A 22,285-nucleotide genomic window follows, 5' to 3' on the forward strand; every position below is an offset into this window, starting at 1 on the left:
TGTCCGACATCCAGTACTGGATGAGCAGAAATTTTCTCCAATTCAATATTGGGAAAACCAAAGCCATTGTCTTCGGTCCCCGCCACAAACTCCGTTCCCTAGCCACCAGCTCCATCCCTCTCCCTAGCATCTGTCTGAGGCTGAACAAGACTCTTGGTGTCATATTTGACCCTAAAATGAGCTTCCGACCACATATCCGCTGTATAACTAAGACCGCCTATTTCCACCTCCATAACATCGCCCGTCTCCACCCCTGCATCAGCTCATCTGCTGCTAAAACCCTCATCCATGCCTTTGTTACCTCTAGAGTTGACTATTCCAATGCACCCCTGGCTGGCTTCCCACGTTCTTGAGGTCATCAAAAACTTGGCTGCCCGTGTCCTAACTCACACCAAGTCCCGTTCACCCATCTCTCCTGTGCTCGCTGACCTACGTTGGCTCCCGGTTAAGCAACGCCCCAAATTTAAAATTCTCATCCTTGTTTTCAAATCCCTCCATGGCCTCGTCCCCCTCCCTATCTCTAATCTCCTCCAGCCCCACGACACCCCCCACACCCCTCCCACCCCTCGATATCTGCACTCCTCTTGAGCATTCCTGATTATAATCGCTCAATCATTAGTGGCCGTGCCTTCAGCTGCCTAGGCCCTAAGCTCTGGAATTCCCTTCCTAAACCTCTCTACCTTCTCTCTCCTTCATTAAGACGCGCCTTAAAACCTACCTCTTTGACCAAGCTTTTGGTCATCTACCCTAATTTCTCTTTATGTGGCTCGGTGTCAAACATTTTTGTTGGAAGTTTTACTATGTTAAAGGTGCTATATAAATACAAGTTGTTGTTGTTGTACAATCTGATGGAACAGAAAGATAAAGAGCTAGAGATTGAAAATGCCCAACTAAACACAGCACTAAAACTGTCCGGGAACATCTTGACCGAGGGGAGGAGAAAGGGGAGCATTAAATCGAGATAATACAGAGAGAACCTGAGATTGGTGGAAGAAGACCATGACCATTTGAGAAGAAAACAGCTCCTGAGCCGAGTCTGCAGAGGAGGTTATTACTATTACAGTCCAATGTAAACCTTCATTTTTACAGATACTGGCTCCTCCCATATTATAACCAGAATGAGCTGGAGCGGTTCACCCCACCCAGGCAGATAGGGTACAATACCAACAACCCATGACCTGCCTTTCCTCTTGAATGCGTTGTAGCCTCCCAACTCATGCCCATCTTGTGCTCTCTATCTCTCTCTCTTTCAAATCATGTGTTTCAGTCCATCCTGCTCACTGAGGCAGCCTGGCCAAAGTGACATCCTCTGTGACTGTGATGTGTTATTACTCCTTGTTCTACTCGACCTCTGTAGCATTTGATATGGTGGACAACCCCATCTTCCTCCATTGTCTCTCCTATTAGAATTACACCAAGGGAATACTGCGGATAGATGGGCCAGATGGACCAAAGGTCTTCTCTTGCTTGTGTGGAAGTACAGTTTCTCACTTAGACATAAAATGGCTTCCTAGGCATAGAATAAAAACTCAAATGGCCGACAGCATGATTCACTAATCAGTTTCAAGGGGATGAGACAATAAAAGGAATGCTACATACATACTCCTTATCTGTGACAAGCTTAACAAGGAGCCTCGTTTACCAAACAAATAGCCAAGGACAGGATAAGGTAAACATCGGCCCACAGGCTCAGTTGGTACAGTGGGAGAACAGAAGGATCCCATAATAAAGGATTCATTAATCTTATCTCAAGGTATTTCTGTTCGTTATTCTAACGAAGCCTGGAATACGTTGTTCCAATAATTCGCAAGGTCTGTGCCTTTGTAATCAGGTATGATTCAATACTATGTCATGTGGCATAGAAAGCCTGTTTTGTTTCTGTACTGTATAAATATGTTACAAATTCTGTATTACTTTGAAGAGGTCTGATGTAGCCCTTGTCTACACAACTCTTCCCTTACAAGCAAATAAAGCCTGTCTTTAACGATACTTTGTGTTTAAGAGTCTTACTCGGGAGTCGAGACATCGACAGTATTACTTGGAGGTTCCACCGAGATCGCTTGCTGCCTTTCGGTAAGTCACGGACAAGGACATCGTGAATCTCTAATGACAGATCCTGAATGGCCACAGTGATGTTTTATCACATAAAAGGATTTCTCATTAGATATTAAGTTGGTGTGGTCTGTTTCTTCCAACGGGAGTACTGCAATCTAGTTAAGACTCGTGTTTCAGACTTGAGTTGAATCCTGTAACTTTGCTTCTTTTATTGTTGACCACTGAAAGGAGGAGAATACTGACAACTCAAGTCTTTAAAAAAAAAGTATCGGGCAAAGAAGGCAAGAGGAAAGTCGACAGGGCTGAGTCCCAGACAGAAAGTCGATAGGGCTGAGTCCCAGACAGATAAGGTACCAAGTTAAAACTGCAGTATCAAGGGTGGGTCCCTTGAGCCGGGGCTGAGTCCCGCGGCAGAAAGTATCGTTTGAGAATTGTCACTGTAATTTTTTAAGATCTGTATTATCAGGTCCAGGATTATTCTCCGTTGAGATACCTTCTACGAGGGTTCAAGCCCCTCGCATTAAAGCATAAGGATTTTATATGAATATAGAGGTTAAGAATTATCGCAACCATTGTTTTCCGTTTTGTTTGTTGATTGTTGACAACGTTAAGACAGAAGACTCTCACATAAAGTATAAGTTAAATGTTAAGGACTCAGCTTGTAGTGGCGTACAACGCAAACTGAGAATTGACTATTTGTTTAGTTTAGAGTATAAGATAAATGTCTGAATATTTGGTCTGTTTGCCTGTTTGGGCGGCTGCATTACTTGTCATTTCTTTGACTGTTGTTATTACTTGTTATTTTTCATCACTTGTGGTCCTTTGGACAGTCAGTAATAATCGTAAGGGGGTAAGGGGTGAAACTTGCGATCTAGAAGAAGAGAGCCTAGTTAAAAAAAAAACATACAAACTAAGATGGGAGCTGCACAGAGCAAGATCCCAGAAAAAAAAAAGTAACTCCCGCTTCTTATGTCTTTACCTACTATGGTCAGATATCCATAAATAATTTACCTAAGTGGGCTAGATGGACCAAGAAAGACAGACACCCTTTCCCCGTGGATGGTACATTTAATCTAGATAAAATCACGTGTCTAGAAAACTGCCTAGCAGGCAGAGACCCAAGGAGAAGGGGTGCAAAGTCAGTAAATTGGTCTGCCTTCTCAGATTGGAAAAGGGAAGCAGAAAAACGTAAGGAATGCAGCATATTAGCTAGTAAAATTGAGAACAAAAATAAGAAAAGAGATCTAATGAATAAATTGATTAAACAAGAAAAGGTTACGCTAATGCCTTTAAGGCAAAACCCGAAGCCTACCGCTCCTCCCTGTGAATATCCTCCCATGCCCACGACTCATTCCAGTGATGATGAGGATCAGGGATGGTTCAGAAGACCAGCCCCGCCTCCTGAATACGAAGTGCAACAACAAGGCGCAGCGGGTGGTGCATCACCCGACCCCAGTGCTGTAAGTCAGGAGAATATAATCAACACTAGATAAGATAATTGAGACAACTCAGAAAAGGGATGAAGACATTGAGGATTATATAGAAAGAATGGAAGCAGTTATGGGACAGCATTCGGGTATGACAAAAGAAAATTACCAAATCCCTTTAATTAATGCCCTTGTAAACGGCCTCAGAACAGAACTTAAGGAACCGTTGATTTTAGTTTGCCTTGACTGGAGACATAAAGCCATTCCTGAATTGACACAAATCTTGAAAGGAATACAGGAAAGGAATAAAGATCAAAAGAGTAAAGTTTCCTTGTTAATGGAGCAAGCAGCTTCTCCAGCCCCGACCGCCCAGACTACTATTTACTACCAGGGTCAAAACAGGGGATCCTTGGGGAGGTCAGATTATGGAAGGACAATTCGGACCCCCAGGGCAAAATTATTCAGCATGACACGGAGAAACGGCCCCAAACAATACCCACACTCTCCAATTACCACTAGTATCGCTAAATTCTAGAGATGAGCCATATCTATCCATAAATATGCAAGGCAAGAAAGTCCCTTTTCTCGTCGACACAGGAGCCACAACCTCACTATTGACAAAACAATACGCTACAGGAATTCCATGCACTGACAAGGATGTTACCTGCATAGGACTTTCTGGTGTCTCACAGACTCTGACATGGTCACAACCGTTACAAATACGAGCAGATAATTTTTCTGGCCAACATGCTTTTTTTGTTATCAGACGACGCCCCCATGAACCTTTTAGGGAGAGACTTGTTGTGCAAAATGCAGGCAACAATAATTTGTTCAGAAAAGGGACTGCAGATACACGTTCCGACCGATAGATGTACTATGTGCCTTTTACAAGAATGCTCCCCTCCCATTGTCTACCAGTGGGCAAATGAAAACCAAGAAATAAGCCACAAACTAATGATAATTGTAGGAGCACTACACCGTGCCTCAAGAACAGTCTCAGAGTACCAGAAGGATTTGAAATTAGACAGCTGGCACATGAATCTGCATTGCACTGCCTTTTATGAAGGCACGGGAAAAGACACGACTATAAAAGACAGTTACTCAATTGGATCCCGTTGCATGCGGCCTGCCTGGATGCCTGCCAATTCTAGCTGCTGCCTATTACGCTGTACAACAGGCTCAAGGCATCACGCTTAATCACCGAACCGTTTTGTTTGTACCACATTCAGTGGAAGTACTGTTATCAAAATACGCCACTCAGCATCTAACATCAGCCCGTAGCAGCAAATATGAGGTTGCACTGTTACCCAACTCCAATCTCCTAATTCAAAGATGTTCAGTTTTGAATCCAGCCACGCTGCTACCAACAGAAGAGGATGGAATCCCGCACTGCTGTGAGACAGTTACCCAATTAGCTACCAAGGCCCGAACAGATCGATCTGAAACTCCTGTTCCTAATAGTGACTTGGTATTCTACGTAGATGGATCGGCCCTTAGGGATGACAAGGGATCACCTAGGGCTGGGTATGCCGTTTCAGATGATCATTCAGTTGTGGAAGCGCTCTCACTACCTCAATCATTTTCAGCGCAACAAGCAGAACTCTTCGCTCTTACCAGAGCTTGTATATTGGCTACTGATCAAACTGTTAACATTTATACCGACTCCAGGTATGCTTTTGGAGTTGCTCACGATTATGGACAGATCTGGAAATTAAGGGGATTTCTAACTTCCTCAGGATCAACTATTAAGAATGCTGAGCAAATCAATAATCTTTTAAAGGCTCTAGTGTGCCCCACTAAGATTTCAGTTATTAAATGTCAGGCTCATACAGGCAGTCAGGATCAGATATCCTTGGGTAACGAGCGATCAGATAGAGCTGCTAAATCAGCCGCTCTGTCGGACACAGGGCCACTGGTCTCGGCCTTTGTTTTACGTCAACAGAAATCAGATAATGACCCACCTTCTATTAATGATGTTTTAGCCTTTCAGTCACAGGCTAACTCAGACGAAGTGTTAAGTTGGGCAAGGGATTCTTGCTTTAAAACGCCTGAAGGGGTATGGGTTCACCATGACGGCCGCATGGTGGCGCCTAAATCTTTACTCCCATGGATTGCCCGATGCGTTCATGTGTTCACGCATGCGGGCAAAGGGGGGATGGCAGACTATATTAATCAAACATGGTATGCACCAGGTATTTCGGCAATTGCAAAACAAATCAGTGAAAGGTGCACCACATGCCAGGAAATGAATCCAGGTAAAACAGAGAAAGTACAGCCTGACTCCCACCCGAATCCATCAGGCCCTTTTGTAAATTTGCAAATGGATTTTATTGAATTACCTCCATGTTTAGGATTTAAATATGTGTTAGTAATTATAGATATGTTTTCAAGATGGGTCGAAGCTTTCCCATGTAAAAAGAATGATGCTGTAACAGTAGCAAAGCGCTTGTTAAAAGAAATCATACCAAGGTTTGGAATACCTATGCAGCTTTCAAGCGACAGAGGATCGCACTTCACTGGAGCAATTATAAAAGAACTATGTAAAGCTTTGCAGATTAACCAGCATTTTCACTGCAGTTATCATCCACAATCCGCAGGACTGGTGGAAAGACATAACGGAGTACTGAAGAATAAAATTTCTAAACTTTGCAGTGAAACTGGACTTAAATGGGTCGAACTATTACCCTTAGCATTGATGATAATGCGAGCAGCAACTAACAGGACAAATGGATTGTCTCCACATGAGATTGTTATGGGACGACCCCTAAGACTGCCATTCTCAGCACCATTTACGGTGAAACAAATGGACATTCATAAAATGGACGAGGCTATGCTAAACTATTGCATCGCATTAGCTAAATGTATTTCCAGCTTTCACCAACAGGTAAAGGAAGCTCAAACGAGTCCAGCAGAGGGAAAGTGCCACGACTTGGAACCAGGAGACGACGTCTACGTGAAGGTTTTTAAAAGGAAGAACGGTCTGCAACCACGCTTCGAAGGACCATATCAAGTGCTCCTGACTACAAACACAGCCGTAAAAGTCAAGGAGAGATCTTCCTGGATTCACGCATCCCACTGCAAGAAGGCACCGAATAGAGACAATTGAATTTTGAAAGACTCTAACAATGAAGACGTTACTTATATTTTGTATACTAATTGGACTACTGAGTCTAATATGCCAAGGAGATGGGGAAAGATCCCGAAAGAAACGAGAATTACACGTGAATACTTTTTTGTACATGTCTTACGAATATGCTAGACGCAGTAAGTCAGTATGAAAACCCAAAGAACCAAGGCTGGGCTGACTGGATATTGGGAGGATGGCTGGGATCAGTAGGACAAATATTATTGCATGGACTGGCAGTAGTAATAGCCCTGATTGTATGCATTGCTCTGTTTGTCACAACGATTAAGTGTTGTTGCAATAGGTTAGGCAAGGCAGTCTTGCCTGCAATGAATATGATGATACAGAGAGAAGTAAAGTCAGTAGAGGAAAAGAATGGTCCCCTAGATGAGGAACTGAGACGATTGAATAAAATACAATTATAAGGATTAGAAGACTTAGACAAAATATATACATATATATATTCCACATGCTCTCCTCTTTCTGTAAAACATATTTTTCCACTCAAATGAAAACTGCAGGCTAATATAAGCTGCAGGAAAATTAGAACTGCAGCCTAATATAAGCTGCAGGGAAATTAGAACACTGCAGGCTAACATAAGCAGCAGAACTATACAAAGACATAAACCTGAAATCAAATCAAACATAATTAAACCCTACAAGAACACACGCCCAAACACTAAGAATAGACAGAGAAGAAAGACGATCTTAGACAAGGTCAACCATCAATACAGGTAAATCCCGGGGATGGTTCAAAACGGCAAAGAAGTCGGTATCCTCGGCTAAAATCTAAATTTGGTATGAGGACCGATAGGAAGAGGTTAATTTCAGTTATGTTGTCCTAGTAAGGACAAAAGGGAAGAATGTGGAAGTACAGTTTCTCACTTCGACATAAAATGGCTTCCTAGGCATAGAATAAAAACTCAAATGGCCGACAGCATGATTCACTAATCAGTTTCAAGGGGATGAGACAATTTAGGAATGCGACATACATACTCCTTATCTGTGACAAGCTTAACAAGGAGCCTCGTTTACCAAACAAATAGCCAAGGACAGGATAAGGTAAACATCGGCCCACAGGCTCAGTTGGTACAGTGGGAGAACAGAAGGATCCCATAATAAAGGATTCATTAATCTTATCTCAAGGTATTTCTGTTCGTTATTCTAACGAAGCCTGGAATACGTTGTTCCAATAATTCGCAAGGTCTGTGCCTTTGTAATCAGGTATGATTCAATACTATGTCATGTGGCATAGAAAGCCTGTTTTGTTTCTGTACTGTATAAATATGTTACAAATTCTGTATTACTTTGAAGAGGTCTGATGTAGCCTTTGTCTACACAACTCTTCCCTTGCAAGCAAATAAAGCCTGTCTTTAACAATACTTTGTGTTTAAGAGTCTTACTCGGGAGTCGAGACTTCGACACTTGAAGCTGTTACTACGTTAATACAATTTTGTTACAAATACTGACCAGACTAAATCTTTATGAATAATGGCCCAGAACTTGCGGTCCTGATGACGGCGAACAAACAGCGCTCGCCCACATTTCGCCTTTGAAACTGCCCGCAGCTTCAGGATTTGGCACATGCCCCACCCACCACGCCCCCACAGAGCCGGCAATCAGTGAAATCTCTCAAATCATGGAAACTGACGAAAACTTCGGCTCTTCCAGTAATACCGCTGTTAAATTCCCCACTAAAAGTTAGACCCAAAGGGATTAGGTGTAACTGGGGTTTTAACAGTGTATTGACTGCTAAACAAAGGTTATGGCCCTGAAAAACTCATTTTAATTTTGAGCAGTGTCAAATTTTTCCATTTTAATAAAAATTAAAAATTTTGAGAAACTTATTTCAGGTCTGCCTTTTCCCCATGTGAGAGCCCCAATCTTTGTTTTGCTCTCTCCAACATTTTTTAAAAGTTAGAATTTTAAGAGCTTGCCCACTTCTTTGTTCGCTGTCTGTGAGAATTCGGCATTGTGATTGGCATGCTTAGACAGCTTGTTGACATCACAGCAGCCCACTATACTGCGTTGATTTGAATTACACGTCTGAAAACCCAAACTTCTCGACACAGATCTTTGCACGAAGCTTACTTCGGGACCAGTGGCGACCGCCTTTGCTTCGCCGCTGACCGCAAATTCCGGGCCATTGTTACTACACTTAGCAATTAAAGGTATTCTTACAATTGTAGTCACTAAAGATTCCCTGCAGTACCTTAGAGGACTAAGCTCTTTAAAATGTGGAGCTGCTGAAAAAACATGCATAGTGTGATATTTCTCTTCCCCCAGCTGTGCGGCCCCAATGCTACAGACAGCATATTTTTAGATATCAAAGTCTATTTATTACCAAAGAAATACATGATTGTTAGTGCTGCAAGCTTTACCAATCTTGCTAACAGGTCAAAATGTTGCAATTGAGTGATGAACCCATCTAAGGAAGCTTTGGCTATGCCTATGCTCCAACCTGCTTTGCACCACCAGTTTCCTATACGGTGAGTGCCTGATCTCAACAGTTCTGTTAGGGAGATGTGCATAGCAGAAACGAGGTGTGTTCTGCCAGAATAAACATAAAAATGAATGGGTCTTTCTCATGCACTTCTGGTCAGGAGTCGTCCCAGGAAAGGACTATGAACAGGAAGAAGAGTGTTTCAACCTTGTGAACCATGTGTTAAGGATAAACATAAGGTTTTTTTCTGTATTAGTGACTGAGTAATGGGGCTGTCTTTTTCCTCTGATAGACCAATAATGCTGTCAGTTAGCACTGCAGTTTCTGTCTATTGGCCCTGCAATTCGAACTGTATGCTTTCCAAACCTTCTCACCTTCACAGCAGAACAGATGTCTTTGCAAGCTTCTCTCAACAATGTAAAAAATTTCCTTTATTTTCTTAAGGCTACTTTATTTTTCCAATGTACTTTACTTGAAACCATTTAAAACATGCTTTATGCAGATGTTGCCAAAATATTGCTTCATACAGGGAGTAAATTTGCTGGACTTCTTCCTTATAGCAAGTGTTTCCAAAAGAAATGGCAGAGAGTTCATTTGTGAATAAATTATTGCCTTTTACTTTGCTTTTGAAAAGAAAAAAATCCCCTTTCGAATGTCCAGGCGATTGTGAATGTTTGACTCCCACGTTTTCTTCTTAAAGTTGATTCTGTGCTGTGTTCACCTGGAGGCCTGAGGGCTTTGCTGAAGCTTTTTCTTCTGTAGGTCCAACTGAATCTCTTCAGGGAATTCTTCCATGTGCTCCTTCACACAGGGAATGCAGAATCGCTTTGTATAGAAAAGGCTACATTCCTAAAAGGATTATTAAAAAAAAGCGGAGAGAGAGAAAAGCAGTAAGTTAAGAAAAAAGATGGTATTCCAAAGCATGGGTGTGGTTGTGTTCCCATGCCTCTCCCCTACACACCCTCGATCACAGCTGTCTCCTACTCTCTTCATGGTATTTAGCTTTTCCAAAATTATACTGCAAGCTCCCTCCCACTGTTGCCAACTATTTGCATTTTTCTGAGCTCTTGTTCAAATTATAATTCATATTTTACACTGCATCAGACAAAAGTCATTAAAGTTAAGATTTTGAGAACTAGAGGCATGAGATTGGTCAAATGTCTGGTCTGGTCTCAAGGAGAGCATGAATGGACAAAATAGGAGGCTTGCGAGTCCAAACCAAGACAAGGCAACGCAAAACACCTTCAGGGACAACAAGCAAGTAAAGATAGCGGAAGGCAAGATCCAGTCAGTGAGCAGTAGGAAGGACATGAAAATACAGAATAAGGTAAACAGACAAAGAAGGAAAAGGGAGAGATGAGCAATGCTTCAACAAGAGAAGGCACAGCAAAGTTGCATAAGATGAGGCGGAGCAAGGGTCTGAAGGGCAAAGCAAGGCAGCAGTGAACAGGGCAAAGCAAAGGGATTCTAAAGCAAAGTGAGAGGGTGGCAGCAAGGGCAAACTAAGGATGGGGAAGGCTCTTTGACAGAGCAGGGCAAGGCAGTACAAAAAAAGGCAATGGAGGGAATGGAATGAAGTGGTTTTGCTTCCTAAATTACTGATAAATAAGCAATGATGCGACAAACGTACCTGCCCAACACACACGGCATTGTTGCACAGAGTACAGTGGGAGCCAAGGATGAGAAACTTGTCTTTTTGAGGGGTGAATGGATCATTCATGGTGTAGCACTTCTCCAACAATCTATGGAAAAAAGCAAGTCTATTTGTACAAATATTGTGGAATGAATGGGTAAATTCTACTCACCATCCTGCTGAAATCACCATTCTTGGTAACTTCACTGTTGTTCTCCAACAGTGATTCAGCTTCTACACATCAAGCTGGAGCTAATGCTAAATCCTTTATCTTTCATGGGCTTGAAAAACTTGTCATTTAGTATACCTAATCTGCTAACCTTATCTTGTATTCAGGTCACTCCTACAATACTCCACAAAGAAAAGAGGAAATATTGACACACGTTTATATTTATCAGGGTTGACATTGTGTTCATCTAGTTCATGGGCTAAGTGCCCCCTTGCACAGAACAAATTCCCAGTTTATTCAATAGTAACAAATTATTTTTCATTTAATGTTCTCTAAGCTTTCAAGGCAGGGAAGATGGTAACTAGGCAGCTGAAGGAAGATGTATGGACCTTTATCACAGTTAGAAGAAAGGTTGAGGAGGACTTTGTGTGGATCCAATCCAGATTAACAAATTCTACCACTTTCTATAAATCTGTAGGGGGGTGGAGAGTGATGTAGATTCCAATCTTTTTTGAGGGCCCAGAAAAATCAAAATGGTGCAATGAAAAATTAGGTTTCTATAGAATAAATGCTCATTGAATTTAATGAAAGTGAGAAGCCTGAGGACCACAGGAATGCACAATACTATCACCAAAAGCAGTCCTGAACTGAAAGCATCTTTTAATCAGATGTTACTGGAAGTTTTAATTTTATGATTTAAAATAAAGCATTTACAGTACTGAGAAAAGGTAAGGACCCCTCTATATTGGTTAACGAAAAGCTATCAATCACAGCTTTAAAATTAACAATTGGCCTAGCATCAACTGCCGTTTGTGGATGAAAGTTCCAAACTTCTATCGCCCTTTGTGTGTGGAAGTGTTTCCGAACGTCACGCCTGAAAGGCCTGGCTCTAATTTTAAGGCTATGCTCCCTAGTCCTAGACTCCCAACCAGCGGAAATAGTTTCTCTTTATCTACCCTATCAGTTCTCCTTAATAGCTTGACAACTTTGATCAAATCACCCTTAACCTTCTAAATTCCAGTGAATACAACCCTAGTTTGTGTAATCTCTCCACATAATTTAACCCTTGGAGCCAAGATCATTCTGGTTTAAAAAAACATCTTGTAGGCCTGGAGTTTCCTCCTTGGGCACAACCCAGAAGTCATAGAGTCATAGATTTATACAGCACAGAAAGAGGCCCTTCGGCCCATCGTGTCTGCGCCGTCCATCAAGCCCTGTCCAATCTAATCCGATTTTCCAGCATTTGGTCCATAGCCTTGTATGCAATGGCATTTCAAGTGCTCATCCAAATGCTTCTTGAATGTTGTGAGGGTTCCTGCCTCTACCACCCTTTCAGGCAGTGAGTTCCAGACTCCAACCACCCTCTGGGTGAAAAAGTTCCTCCTCAAATTCCCTCTAAACCTCCTGCCCCTTACCTTGAATCTATGCCCCCTTGTTATTGACCCCCCTACTAAGGGGAAAAGTTCCTCTTTATCTACCCTATCTATGCCCCTCGTCATTTTGTACACCTCAATCAGGTCCCCCCTCAGCCTTCTTTGCTCCAAGGAAAACAACCCCAGCCTGTTTAGTCTTTCTTCATAGCTGAGGCGCTCCATCCCAGGTAACATCCTGGTGAATCTTCTCTGCACCCTCTCCAAAGCAATCACATCCTTCCTATAGTGAGGCGACCAGAACTGCACACAGTACTCCAGCTGTGGCCTTACCAGCGTTTTGTACAGCTCCATCATAACCTCCCTGCTCTTATATTCTATGCCTCGGCTAATGAAGGCAAGTATCCCATATGCCTTTTTAACCACCTTATCTACCTGTTCCGCTGCCTTCAGGGATCTATGTACATGTACACCAAGGTCCCTCTGACCCTCTGTACTTCCTAGGGTCCTACCACTCATTGTGTATTCCCTTGCCTTATTTGTCCGTCCAAAATGCATCACCTCGCACTTTTCAGGGTTAAATTCCATTTGCCACTTATCCGCCCATCTGACCAACCCGTTTATATCGTCCTGTAGCCTGAGGCTTTCCTCCTCGCAATTTACCACCCCACCAATTTTTGTGTCATCTGCGAACTTACTGATCATACCTTTTACATTCTCATCCAAATCATTTATGTAGATCACAAACAGCAAGGGACCCAGCACCGATCCCTGAGGTACCCCACTGGACACAGGCTTCCAGTCACAAAAGCAACCTTCGACCATCACCCTCTGCCTCCTGCCACTCAGCCAGTTTAGGATCCAACGTGCCAAGGCACCCTGGATCCCATGGGCTCTTACCTTCTTGACCAGTCTCCTATGCGGGACTTTGTCAAAAGCCTTACTGAAGTCCATTTTTACCACATCCACAGCATTTCCCTCATCCACACACCTAGTCACCCCCTCGAAAAATTCAATCAGATTGGTCAGACACGATTTACCTTGACAAAGCCATGCTGACTATCCCCGATTAATCCTTGCCTCTCCAAGTGGAGACTAATTTTGTCCCTCAGAATTTTTTCCAATAATTTCCCTACCACAGATGTTAGGCTCACCGGCCTGTAATTCCCTGGTTTATCCCTGCCACCCTTCTTGAATAATGGTACTACGTTAGCTGTTCTCCAGTCCTCTGGTACATCCCCTGTGGCCAGAGAGGTTCTGAAAATTTGTGTCAGAGCCCCTGCAATCTCCTCCTTTGCCTCACACAGCAGCCTGGGATACATCTCGTCCGGGCCTGGGGATTTATCCACTTTTTGGCCTGCTAAAACCGCTAGTACCTCCTCCCTCTCGATGCTAATATGTTCAAGTATATCACAGTCCCCTTGCCCGATTTCTATGTCTACATCGTCTTTCTCCATAGTGAACACAGATGCAAAAAATTCATTTAAAACCCCGCCTACATCATCTGGCTCTACACACAGATTGCCACTTTGGTCCCTAATGGGCCCTACCCTTTCCCTGGTTATCCTCTTGCCCTTAATATACTTATAAAACATCTTAGGATTTTCCTTTATTTTGCTCGCCAGTGTTATTTCATGGCCCCTCCTCGCTCTCCTAATTTCTTTTTTAAGTATGCCCCTGCACTTTTTATACTCCTCTAGGGCTTCCTCCGTCTTTAGTCTTTTGTAACTGCCAAAAGCCCCCCTTTTTTTCCTAATGCATTTTTGTATATCCCTTGTCATCCAAGGTTCCCTTTGCTTGTTGGTCCCACCCTTGACCTTTATGGGAACATGTTGGCGTTGTACTCTCTCTATTTCCCTTCTGAAAGTCTCCCACTGCTTTGATGTGGATTTTCCTATAAGTAGCTGCTCCCAGTCCACTTTGGCCAGATCCTGCCTTATCATATTAAAATCGGCCTTCCCCCAATTTAGAACCCTTATTTCCGGGCCGTCTTTGTCTTTTTCCATGACCACCTTAAATCTCACCGAATTATGGTCACTGTCGCCAAAATGCTCCCTACTGACACTTCCACCACTTGCCCGGCTACATTCCCTAGAATTAGGTCCAGTACCGCCCCCTCTCTTGTAGGACTTTCTACATGTTGGCTCAAAAAGCTCTCCTGGATGCACTTTAAGAATTCTGCACCCTCTAAGCCTTTCACACTCTGACTATCCCAATTAATATTGGGGAAGTTGAAATCCCTCACTATTATTACCCTATTATTTTCGCACTTCTCTATTTGCCTACATATCTGTTCCTCTATCTCCCCCTGACTGTTTGGGGGCCTATAGTACACTCCCAGCAAAGTGCTTGCCCCCTTTTTGTTTTTAAGTTCTACCCATATGGCCTCATTAGAGGAACCCGCTAATATATCATCCCTCCTTACAGCAGTAATTGACTCCTTAATTAATATTGCAACACCCCCTCCCCTTTTACACCCCCCTCTGTCTCACCTGAAGATTCTATACCCCGGAATATTGTGCTGCCAGTCCTGACCCTCCCTCAACCATGTCTCCGTGATAGCAACAATATCGTACTCCCATGTGTTCAACAACAACTTCAGTTCATCCACCTTATTTGCAAAACTCCTTGCATTAAAATAAATGCCTTCCAGCCTTGCCATATTCCCTTTTGCCTTCACATATTTGCTCTGCCTTCCCAGCTGACTTGCTTTTTCCTCCATATTTGGCTGTAAATCACCCCCTTCTATAGCTCCACTCTGTATCCCATCCCCCTGCCAAGTTAGTTTAACCCCCCCCCCAACAGTGCTAGCAAACCTCCCCGCAAGGATATTGGTCCCCCTCTGGTTCAGGTGTAAACCGTCCGACTTGTACAAGTCCCACCTTTCCCAGAAGCAGACCCAGTGATCCAGGAAACTAAAGCCCTCCCTCCTGCACCATCCCTTTAGCCACGCATTCATCTGTTCTATCTTCCTATTCCTATACTCACTAGCACGTGGCACCGGGAGTAATCCAGAGATCAGACCCGAAAATGCACCCAATGTTGCCCTCATTTTTCCAATTTCAAGATACACCTAAGTATTCCCCCAATCTCATTAGAGTACACCCGAACTTAAAATGAATATAAATCAAGATAAACAATCGAGGGTCTCAGTGAAGATAATTTTTTTTTAAACCCTCAAAAAATTGCAATTAAAGGACCAGAAAATTAACTTTGCTTCTTACTGCACCTGAAAATGTTGAGAGACTCCCCGAACAAACGCGGTTAGGATACTTGCATTTGAGAGTTGGGGGCGTGGCCAGTTTGGTGAGCGGAGATTCTGTTTGGACAGAAGGTTTGATGGATGGACGTAAAAGATCGCGGAGACTTGGGGCGTATTGTAGTTACACAGGTAACTCACATACGCGCAAAATTCTGCGATCTTTTAAGCAACGTAATTGGATTGCGCACAGATTACGAGTGTATCTGGGCGCAAATGTGGAGGAAATTTCAGGCCATAATGTTTCAATAGTGACTGTGTACTTTAAATATAAACACGGGGGACTAAGCACGACTGTTCTTTCAACGAGCCAGCACAGGCATGATGGGGCGAATGGCCTCCTTCTGTGCAGTAAGTTTTTACAATTCTATGAAATAGGTGGTCGGGAGTCTGTACAATCTATCGCGCCATTCTAAACCTCAAAAGTCACTAACACAATCGAGCGTGCATTTGGTGGTTTCTGTCCATGATAGTTGTACGGAGCTCTGAGTCCACACAACCTGCATTCAAACACTCCTTTTGGCTCTGGCTCTTCAATGGACTGCATCTGAAACAAAGATATAAGAAATCATTTCAGCTTCACGACACTTTACACATGACAAAAACAGGTTTCCATTTACATACGCCTTAAGCAAATAGAATTGCTAGCATATGTCACCCTTAGAATTGGCAGTACACACGTTAGAAATCAGTTTCAGGCTAGTCCCATGGAGACGAGCTATGCAGACTAGGAGGGTCCAGATTCACTTGTGGGTTTGTACGCAGTTAGCTGATCTTTATCAGAGTATCAGTGGGGCACAACAGTTGGCCTCGGCACCCCTCTATGAGTAGCGGGGAGAACGGATCAGTGAGAGTTCCCATTTTTAATCACTATCCAATAACCCTTGCTCAAAGTACGCTTCATCGGGGGCAAGAACAAGATTTGATTTGACTGTGATGCCACCCAAATATGGAATAGCCTTATACCACTCACTCTCTGGGCTCGAATAAAGAATGGCAGCTTGCATTCCCCCAGTTGTTGGCCTCCTGAATCCCTGAGTTACTGCTGCCTCCCCCACATCCAAATTACTGCTCATTCTCCCACAACCAGCGTCCAAATCGTTGTTTTTTTCCTTAAAAGTAGTTTTCTATTTTATCATTGGTGCTATTTTTCAATGTTTTGGAAGATGAGATTGTAACTTTTTTTCGGTTCTGCAAAATGTAAATATTAAAGAACTATAAAAGGAGAGCGAAAGACATAGATGGTTAGCAATAATAGCCAGTGGCTTCAAACAGGAACTCTCATCAATAATAAAACCTCTTTGCTGTCCCTGATCTCTAGCACCTAATAAAAATTGCTCCCTGTCAGAGGTCTAGCCTTGGACACAAGCACACGCCAACTCTGCAGACATCATCATACGTACTATATTATAACCTCGGCAACAAAGTGGTGACAAATGAGCAACGCTCCGAATCCCTCCTTGCTGCTGCCCAAGACAGTGCGGAAATAAATTTGTACATAGCATGTGTACATCGCATGTGGTTCTCTACATCATGGCACAAACCAAAGAATGAGCCATCAGACACTGTCAGCCCTTGCCACAACATTCAGTTAGTAAAGAAGTTAGTTGTGGCTGAATCACAAGTGTCTGACTGGGAGCCAATTTCATTGACGAATCAGAAAAAGGTTTCTCCCTTAGATTCTCAACAACAACTTGCATTTATATAGCCCCTGTAACCTAGTAAAACATCCCAAGGCGCTTCCCAGGAGCGTAATCAGACAAAAATGGACACCAAGCCAAAGGAGGAGATATTAGGATAGGAGACCAAAGGCTTAGTCAAAGAGGAAGGTTTTAAGGAGCGTCTTAAAGGAGAGAGAGAGGTGGAGAGGTTTAGGGAGGGAATTCCAGAGCTTATAGCCTAGACGGCTGAAGGGATGGGCGCCAATGATGGGGTGAAGGAAGTTCTCAAATGTCCATCAACAGTGTGATTCCCTGCACTTTCTCAGAAAGTTGTACAGTTGTGGGCGTGCCGACTTTGTTTAAGTGTGGTTCTGCACAATAGACTTTAGCCATTTTCTCTAGGATTCTCACTTACAATAATCTGCGCTAACAATAGATATGTATGTCTTATTGTGGGAACAGGAATTAGCTCCTGTGTTTCAAGCAGCTAATTTGTTGGAGTTAATTATATACAGAACGCAAAGCAAATATCAGAATTGAAATTTAAGATTAAAGATACTGAAATCCAAAATTTGCCAAGTTGCATTTATTGAGATCTTACTTAGTCTCTGTGCTGGTCACACTCCAGAGCAGTAATGTACTGCAGCTTAAGGATCAGATCCATGTTTTAATATTGTATTTTAGTCTAAATGCGGATCATAAACTAGATTGCTTCTGGAGTTGGATGAGTGACTACAAGCAGTCATTACAAAAAATGTTTTTGGGAGATGGAGGGACATACTGACGTGTGACATTTTTGTGTTTTTTTTTAACAAGAATTAATAATTATAGCAATAAAACTGAGGCAGAAAATATGTCTTTAAATAAGCATTTAATAATAAAATCACTGTGATGTTATTATTCTGCTTTGAACAGACTAATTGTAATTTATCACCTGTGAGCTGCCACAGGCCAGTTTTGCTGTATAAAAGTTGTTATTTGCCAATAGATATTCAAGGTGCTTCATTGGGAGTAAATGGGAGCTTTATGATAAAACTTCTTGTGTGTGTTGTGCCTGTCAATTTTCTTCATTAGGGCTGTTTTTCGTCTAACTGATTGAAACTTCCTCGTCTACTCCATTATGTACACCTAAAAGTAAAATTTATTACATAATAAACATTTAAAAAAATCACAAAGTGCTGCAGACTTGCCTATAAAACTGGTTCTAGCAATTTTCCCTCCCCCACTTCCCCAAACAGCATGATATCTTTGACCTTCTTCTATCCATTCCTCCTCCACCCCTACACTGCCGCACCCTTACTACCTCCCCATATTCTGAGGCCTGATGTAGGAGTGCTGATCGAAACAGAGGTCAACAGGTGCAGCGATGCCAGCGATCCATCTTTGACGTAAAAGACTATGATTGCCATGAGCTACCAGATGGCTAGGACTATAACATGTGCAAAGGAGCAATAAAATTCTTCATATGCACAGGTGTCTATCACTCATGAATAAACCCCCAATTTTATTTATTCAGCAATGCTGCACGCTCACTCATTGGACTCACCCGTGAAGAATGGCTACTTGGATGAGGTACTGAAAGGTGCTGGCCCGGTGGAACCACAGCTTAACTAGCATCAACCATCGAGAGAAAAAACAGGAGCCAACAAAGACCAAATTAAAAAAACGAGGCCTTGGTTTAACATCTCTTCCGAAAGATGGCACCTCCAACAGTGCAGCACTCCCTCAGTATTGCACAGCCTAGATTTTTGTGCTCAAATCTCTGGAGTGGGACTTGACCCCACAACCTCCTGACTCGGGCAAGAGTGCTACCCACTGAGGCACGGCTGACTCCTGGAATTGTTGGAATTCAAGACATTTTAACAAAACTTAAAACTTTAAGACCACATTTGTTTAAAACTAAAGTTGTGTATAGTTTATTAAGTATTGTATTGCTGCTCTACTAATTTTGCACCAAGACATACCGACCAGGGAAGTTCAATCCCTGGTCTGAATTCACTGATTGTAGCTGGATCAGCAATTCCAACAACTGCCTCCTGATTATACAGTGACCTCTGCTGGTAGTGTGTGTGTTGTGGATGTTGTATCAGTTTTGACTGTGACATCCTCCACAGCCGAATACTCTGCGGACACTCGCTGTCTGCGGTCGCACATGCAGTGTGGACAATTGAGCATGGCATTGGTAAGCTGCCATGGATGGACCTGTACTTTGGCTGGCCAGAGTGGGTGATGCCACAATTGCTGATATCAGCCAGAGTGGCAGTGAAGTTTCTACAATTGGCTTCAGCAGCCTTACATCAGGGAGAGGAAAGCTGGCCAGGTACCCTGCTCCTAACTGCAAGCGCTTCTGGAAATGTGCATGCCCAGCAACTGGGTCGGGAGAGGCCTGGGCTTCGCTGTGACGATCCCTGTGATTGAATAGCCTCACTGCCTAGACTCACACATGAAGAACCGCTCCTTGGGGGAGATACTGGATGACTGCTGGTGTCTGTGGATCTGTGCCCCAGTGAGAACCACTGACTTCAGGAAAGGGAGAAGATTTGGGCAGGAGTAGAAGAAGGAACATTACTTTAAAGGACTGTAAATTCAAAGTAAATAAAAATTGTCACCGTTAATCATGGCTCCCCTTCAGGACACTGTTTGCTGTGTGAACTGAACTTTCAAATTTCTGTAGCTTTCCACTGTACTGACAAAGACTGTGTGGTTACTTTTTGTGGTGATTACTTTCCTGTAAGTGCTCCTGGTGAGCTGATCAACTTTATATTTCAGATTTCCTTTTGTTTTCGTTTGTGTTTCTTTTTTATTCTTTTTTTTGTACTTTACCTTTTCTCTTTGGCTCCTGAATTTGGAAGTGCATATCAAAATAGTTTTCCCACCTTCATGGGGGGCGGGGTGGGGGGGAAGGATCCACCAAAATGATCTCTTCACACAGGATCACACACACAGGCTCTGAACAGGTTCCGCAACTGGTGGGCACCGCAGGGAATGGAGTGTCTGATAGACACAGGTAATGAGAGGAGGGTTTAGATTATAAGTGTCCTTTTGGTTTTGTTCAAATTAGACTTTATGTTTGAATTATTCTATTAGTTGTGCCTCTTGAACCAAGGGGGCACTTGCGAGTTTGTTTTCCTGAAAATGTCACTGAGGGAAACCCAGGTCACCCTTATTTGATTAACTAAAAAAAAAGGCCATGAACAGGTTGAAACATTGCAAGGTATAGAGGCGATAGTTGATATACAAAATCATATTATGATCTAATTATTATTTGTGTATGTCACTGTACTCTATGTAGTTATTATTGTTTGTTTTAATACTTGTAGTGCCCTAGGGCAGTGGTTCTCAAACTGGGGTCCGTGGACACCTGGGGGTCCATAGGGACTTTCCAGGGTGTCTGCAAAATAATGTGAAAGTGCTTATCGAGCATTTCTATTGAATAGAAACGCAGCGCTTGTGTGTTTTAAGCGTTCCTTGCAGGAGCTGAGTGCGTGGACTGAGGCTATAAACCCCATCGGTAAGCTCATAGCAATGGGTGAAACATTACTGACCCATGGATCCGTCCGTCATAAGACAATGTCAATGGAAAGTCGATTCCTGACGTTCCTTAATTGCTGCAACAAAAATGTTGCAAACACTCAGTAGGTCGAGGTGCATCCGCGGAAGAACAAACAAGTCGTTTCAGGTATGGGCCGTTCCTCAGCCAGTTTATACCCATAAAGCCTTGTCTATTCTCTCCACAGATGCTGCCTGACACACTTAAGTGTTTCTAATTTCAGATTTCCAGCATCTACAGTATTTTTGTTTTTAGTTCACTTTATTTGCTGCACCAGACAGGATTTGCTTTTGAGTTCCTTTTACCATCTGGTCTCTTTATACATGTTGATGGCGTGTGAATAAATTACTTTATACTATTCGCATTTGATAATGTACCAGTTATAATGCAGCTTATGAATCCCACAAGTGGCCAGTCTGCAAATTCTATCTCTAGTAAAAAACCTTGTGTAAGTTGTGGATTTCCTGCCCACGAACCTTGGCCCGGATTTTGCGGTGGGTAATGACGGCGAACTGTCAGCGTTCGTGGTCATGACCTCTCTGAAACTGACCGCAACTTCAGGATTTAGCGCACGCGCATCTAAACGTGGAAATCCTGAAGTTGCGGTCAGTCATTCACTGCTCCGACACTGGCTGTGTTGTGGACACCCCCCTTGCCAGCAATCAATGTAATCTGTGAAATCAGTGGAACTGACGGAAACTTGGGCTTTTCCGCGCTAATATCACTGTTAAATACCCCATTAAATGTTAAGCCTTGAAAGAATAGGTTTAACTGGGGTTTTAACTGCGTATTGACTGGTAAACAACCTTTCTGGCCCTGAAAAACTAATTTTTATATTTGTGGAGTGTTAAATTTCTCCATTATGATAAAAATTACAAATTTTTAAAACTTTTAACAATTTTTTTTTAAATTTAAGGTTTGTTCTTGATATTTTAGCTTCTACCTTATCCCCATGTGAAAGTCCCAATTTTTATTTCACTCGCTGTAATACTTTTAAAAAGTCCGGATAAAAGCTGCTCTTCATTTACTGGTTTGCTGTCTGTGAGAATTCTTCAATGTGAAGCTTAGATAGCTTGTTGACGTGACTACAGCTCTTCGCTGGGAATTTCCATTACAGAGTGCTACAGTCAATTGCACATTGAGAAATGTAAACTTCTCACCACAGAGATGGCGAGGTCTCTGTGGGTAGCTTTCTTTGAGGCCAGTGCGACGCCTTGGCTTCGCTGCTGACTGCAAATTACGGGCCCTTATTCTTTCCATATTTGGTAGTAGGTTTGTGTCTATGTTATGTCAATTGTCACGGTGTACCTGCAGGCTCTGTGGTATGAGTATCTGAAGTGTCTCTCGCCACTCTCTTGCCATCTTGTGTAAATGGAAAAGAAATCTTGTATTCAGCGCTGCAAGCAACTTACTGATAATATACACTTGTGCATGAGAATTGATTGAAAAATAATTGGTGATCCTACAGCAGCCACTGAAGCAAAATAGGGTAACGATGCATATTAAACCATGTTAACTGTCTATAGAATTACTGACCATAGGTTGGCAGAAGTTCCAACTTGCCTGCCATTAGGTGAGTTTTTTTCAGATCTAA

General features: G+C 42.7%; 1 protein-coding gene across 2 annotated transcripts in view; it reads right to left on the reverse strand.

Annotated features, from left to right (window-relative positions):
- Positions 1 to 9,460: 9,460 nt before the first annotated feature.
- Positions 9,461 to 22,285, reverse strand: part of cdpf1 (cysteine rich DPF motif domain containing 1) — a 44,741-nt gene continuing 31,916 nt past the window's right edge. The window contains exons 2-4 of one of the 2 annotated variants that reach the window (XM_086008724.1): positions 15,981 to 16,027; positions 10,680 to 10,791; positions 9,461 to 9,898 (exon numbers count right to left, since the gene is read on the reverse strand). In XM_086008724.1, the coding sequence (XP_085864850.1) occupies positions 9,767 to 9,898; positions 10,680 to 10,791; positions 15,981 to 16,027 (291 nt within the window). In that variant the 3' untranslated portion in view covers positions 9,461 to 9,766. Of the gene's footprint in view, positions 9,899 to 10,679; positions 10,792 to 15,914; positions 16,028 to 22,285 lie in introns of both variants that reach the window. The other variant, XM_086008722.1, reaches the window with a different exon arrangement.

This window comes from Somniosus microcephalus, chromosome 16, assembly GCF_052327205.1.
Source record: "Somniosus microcephalus isolate GS21.2 chromosome 16, FLI_Smic_1.0, whole genome shotgun sequence".
Taxonomy (NCBI): Eukaryota; Metazoa; Chordata; class Chondrichthyes; order Squaliformes; family Somniosidae; genus Somniosus; species Somniosus microcephalus.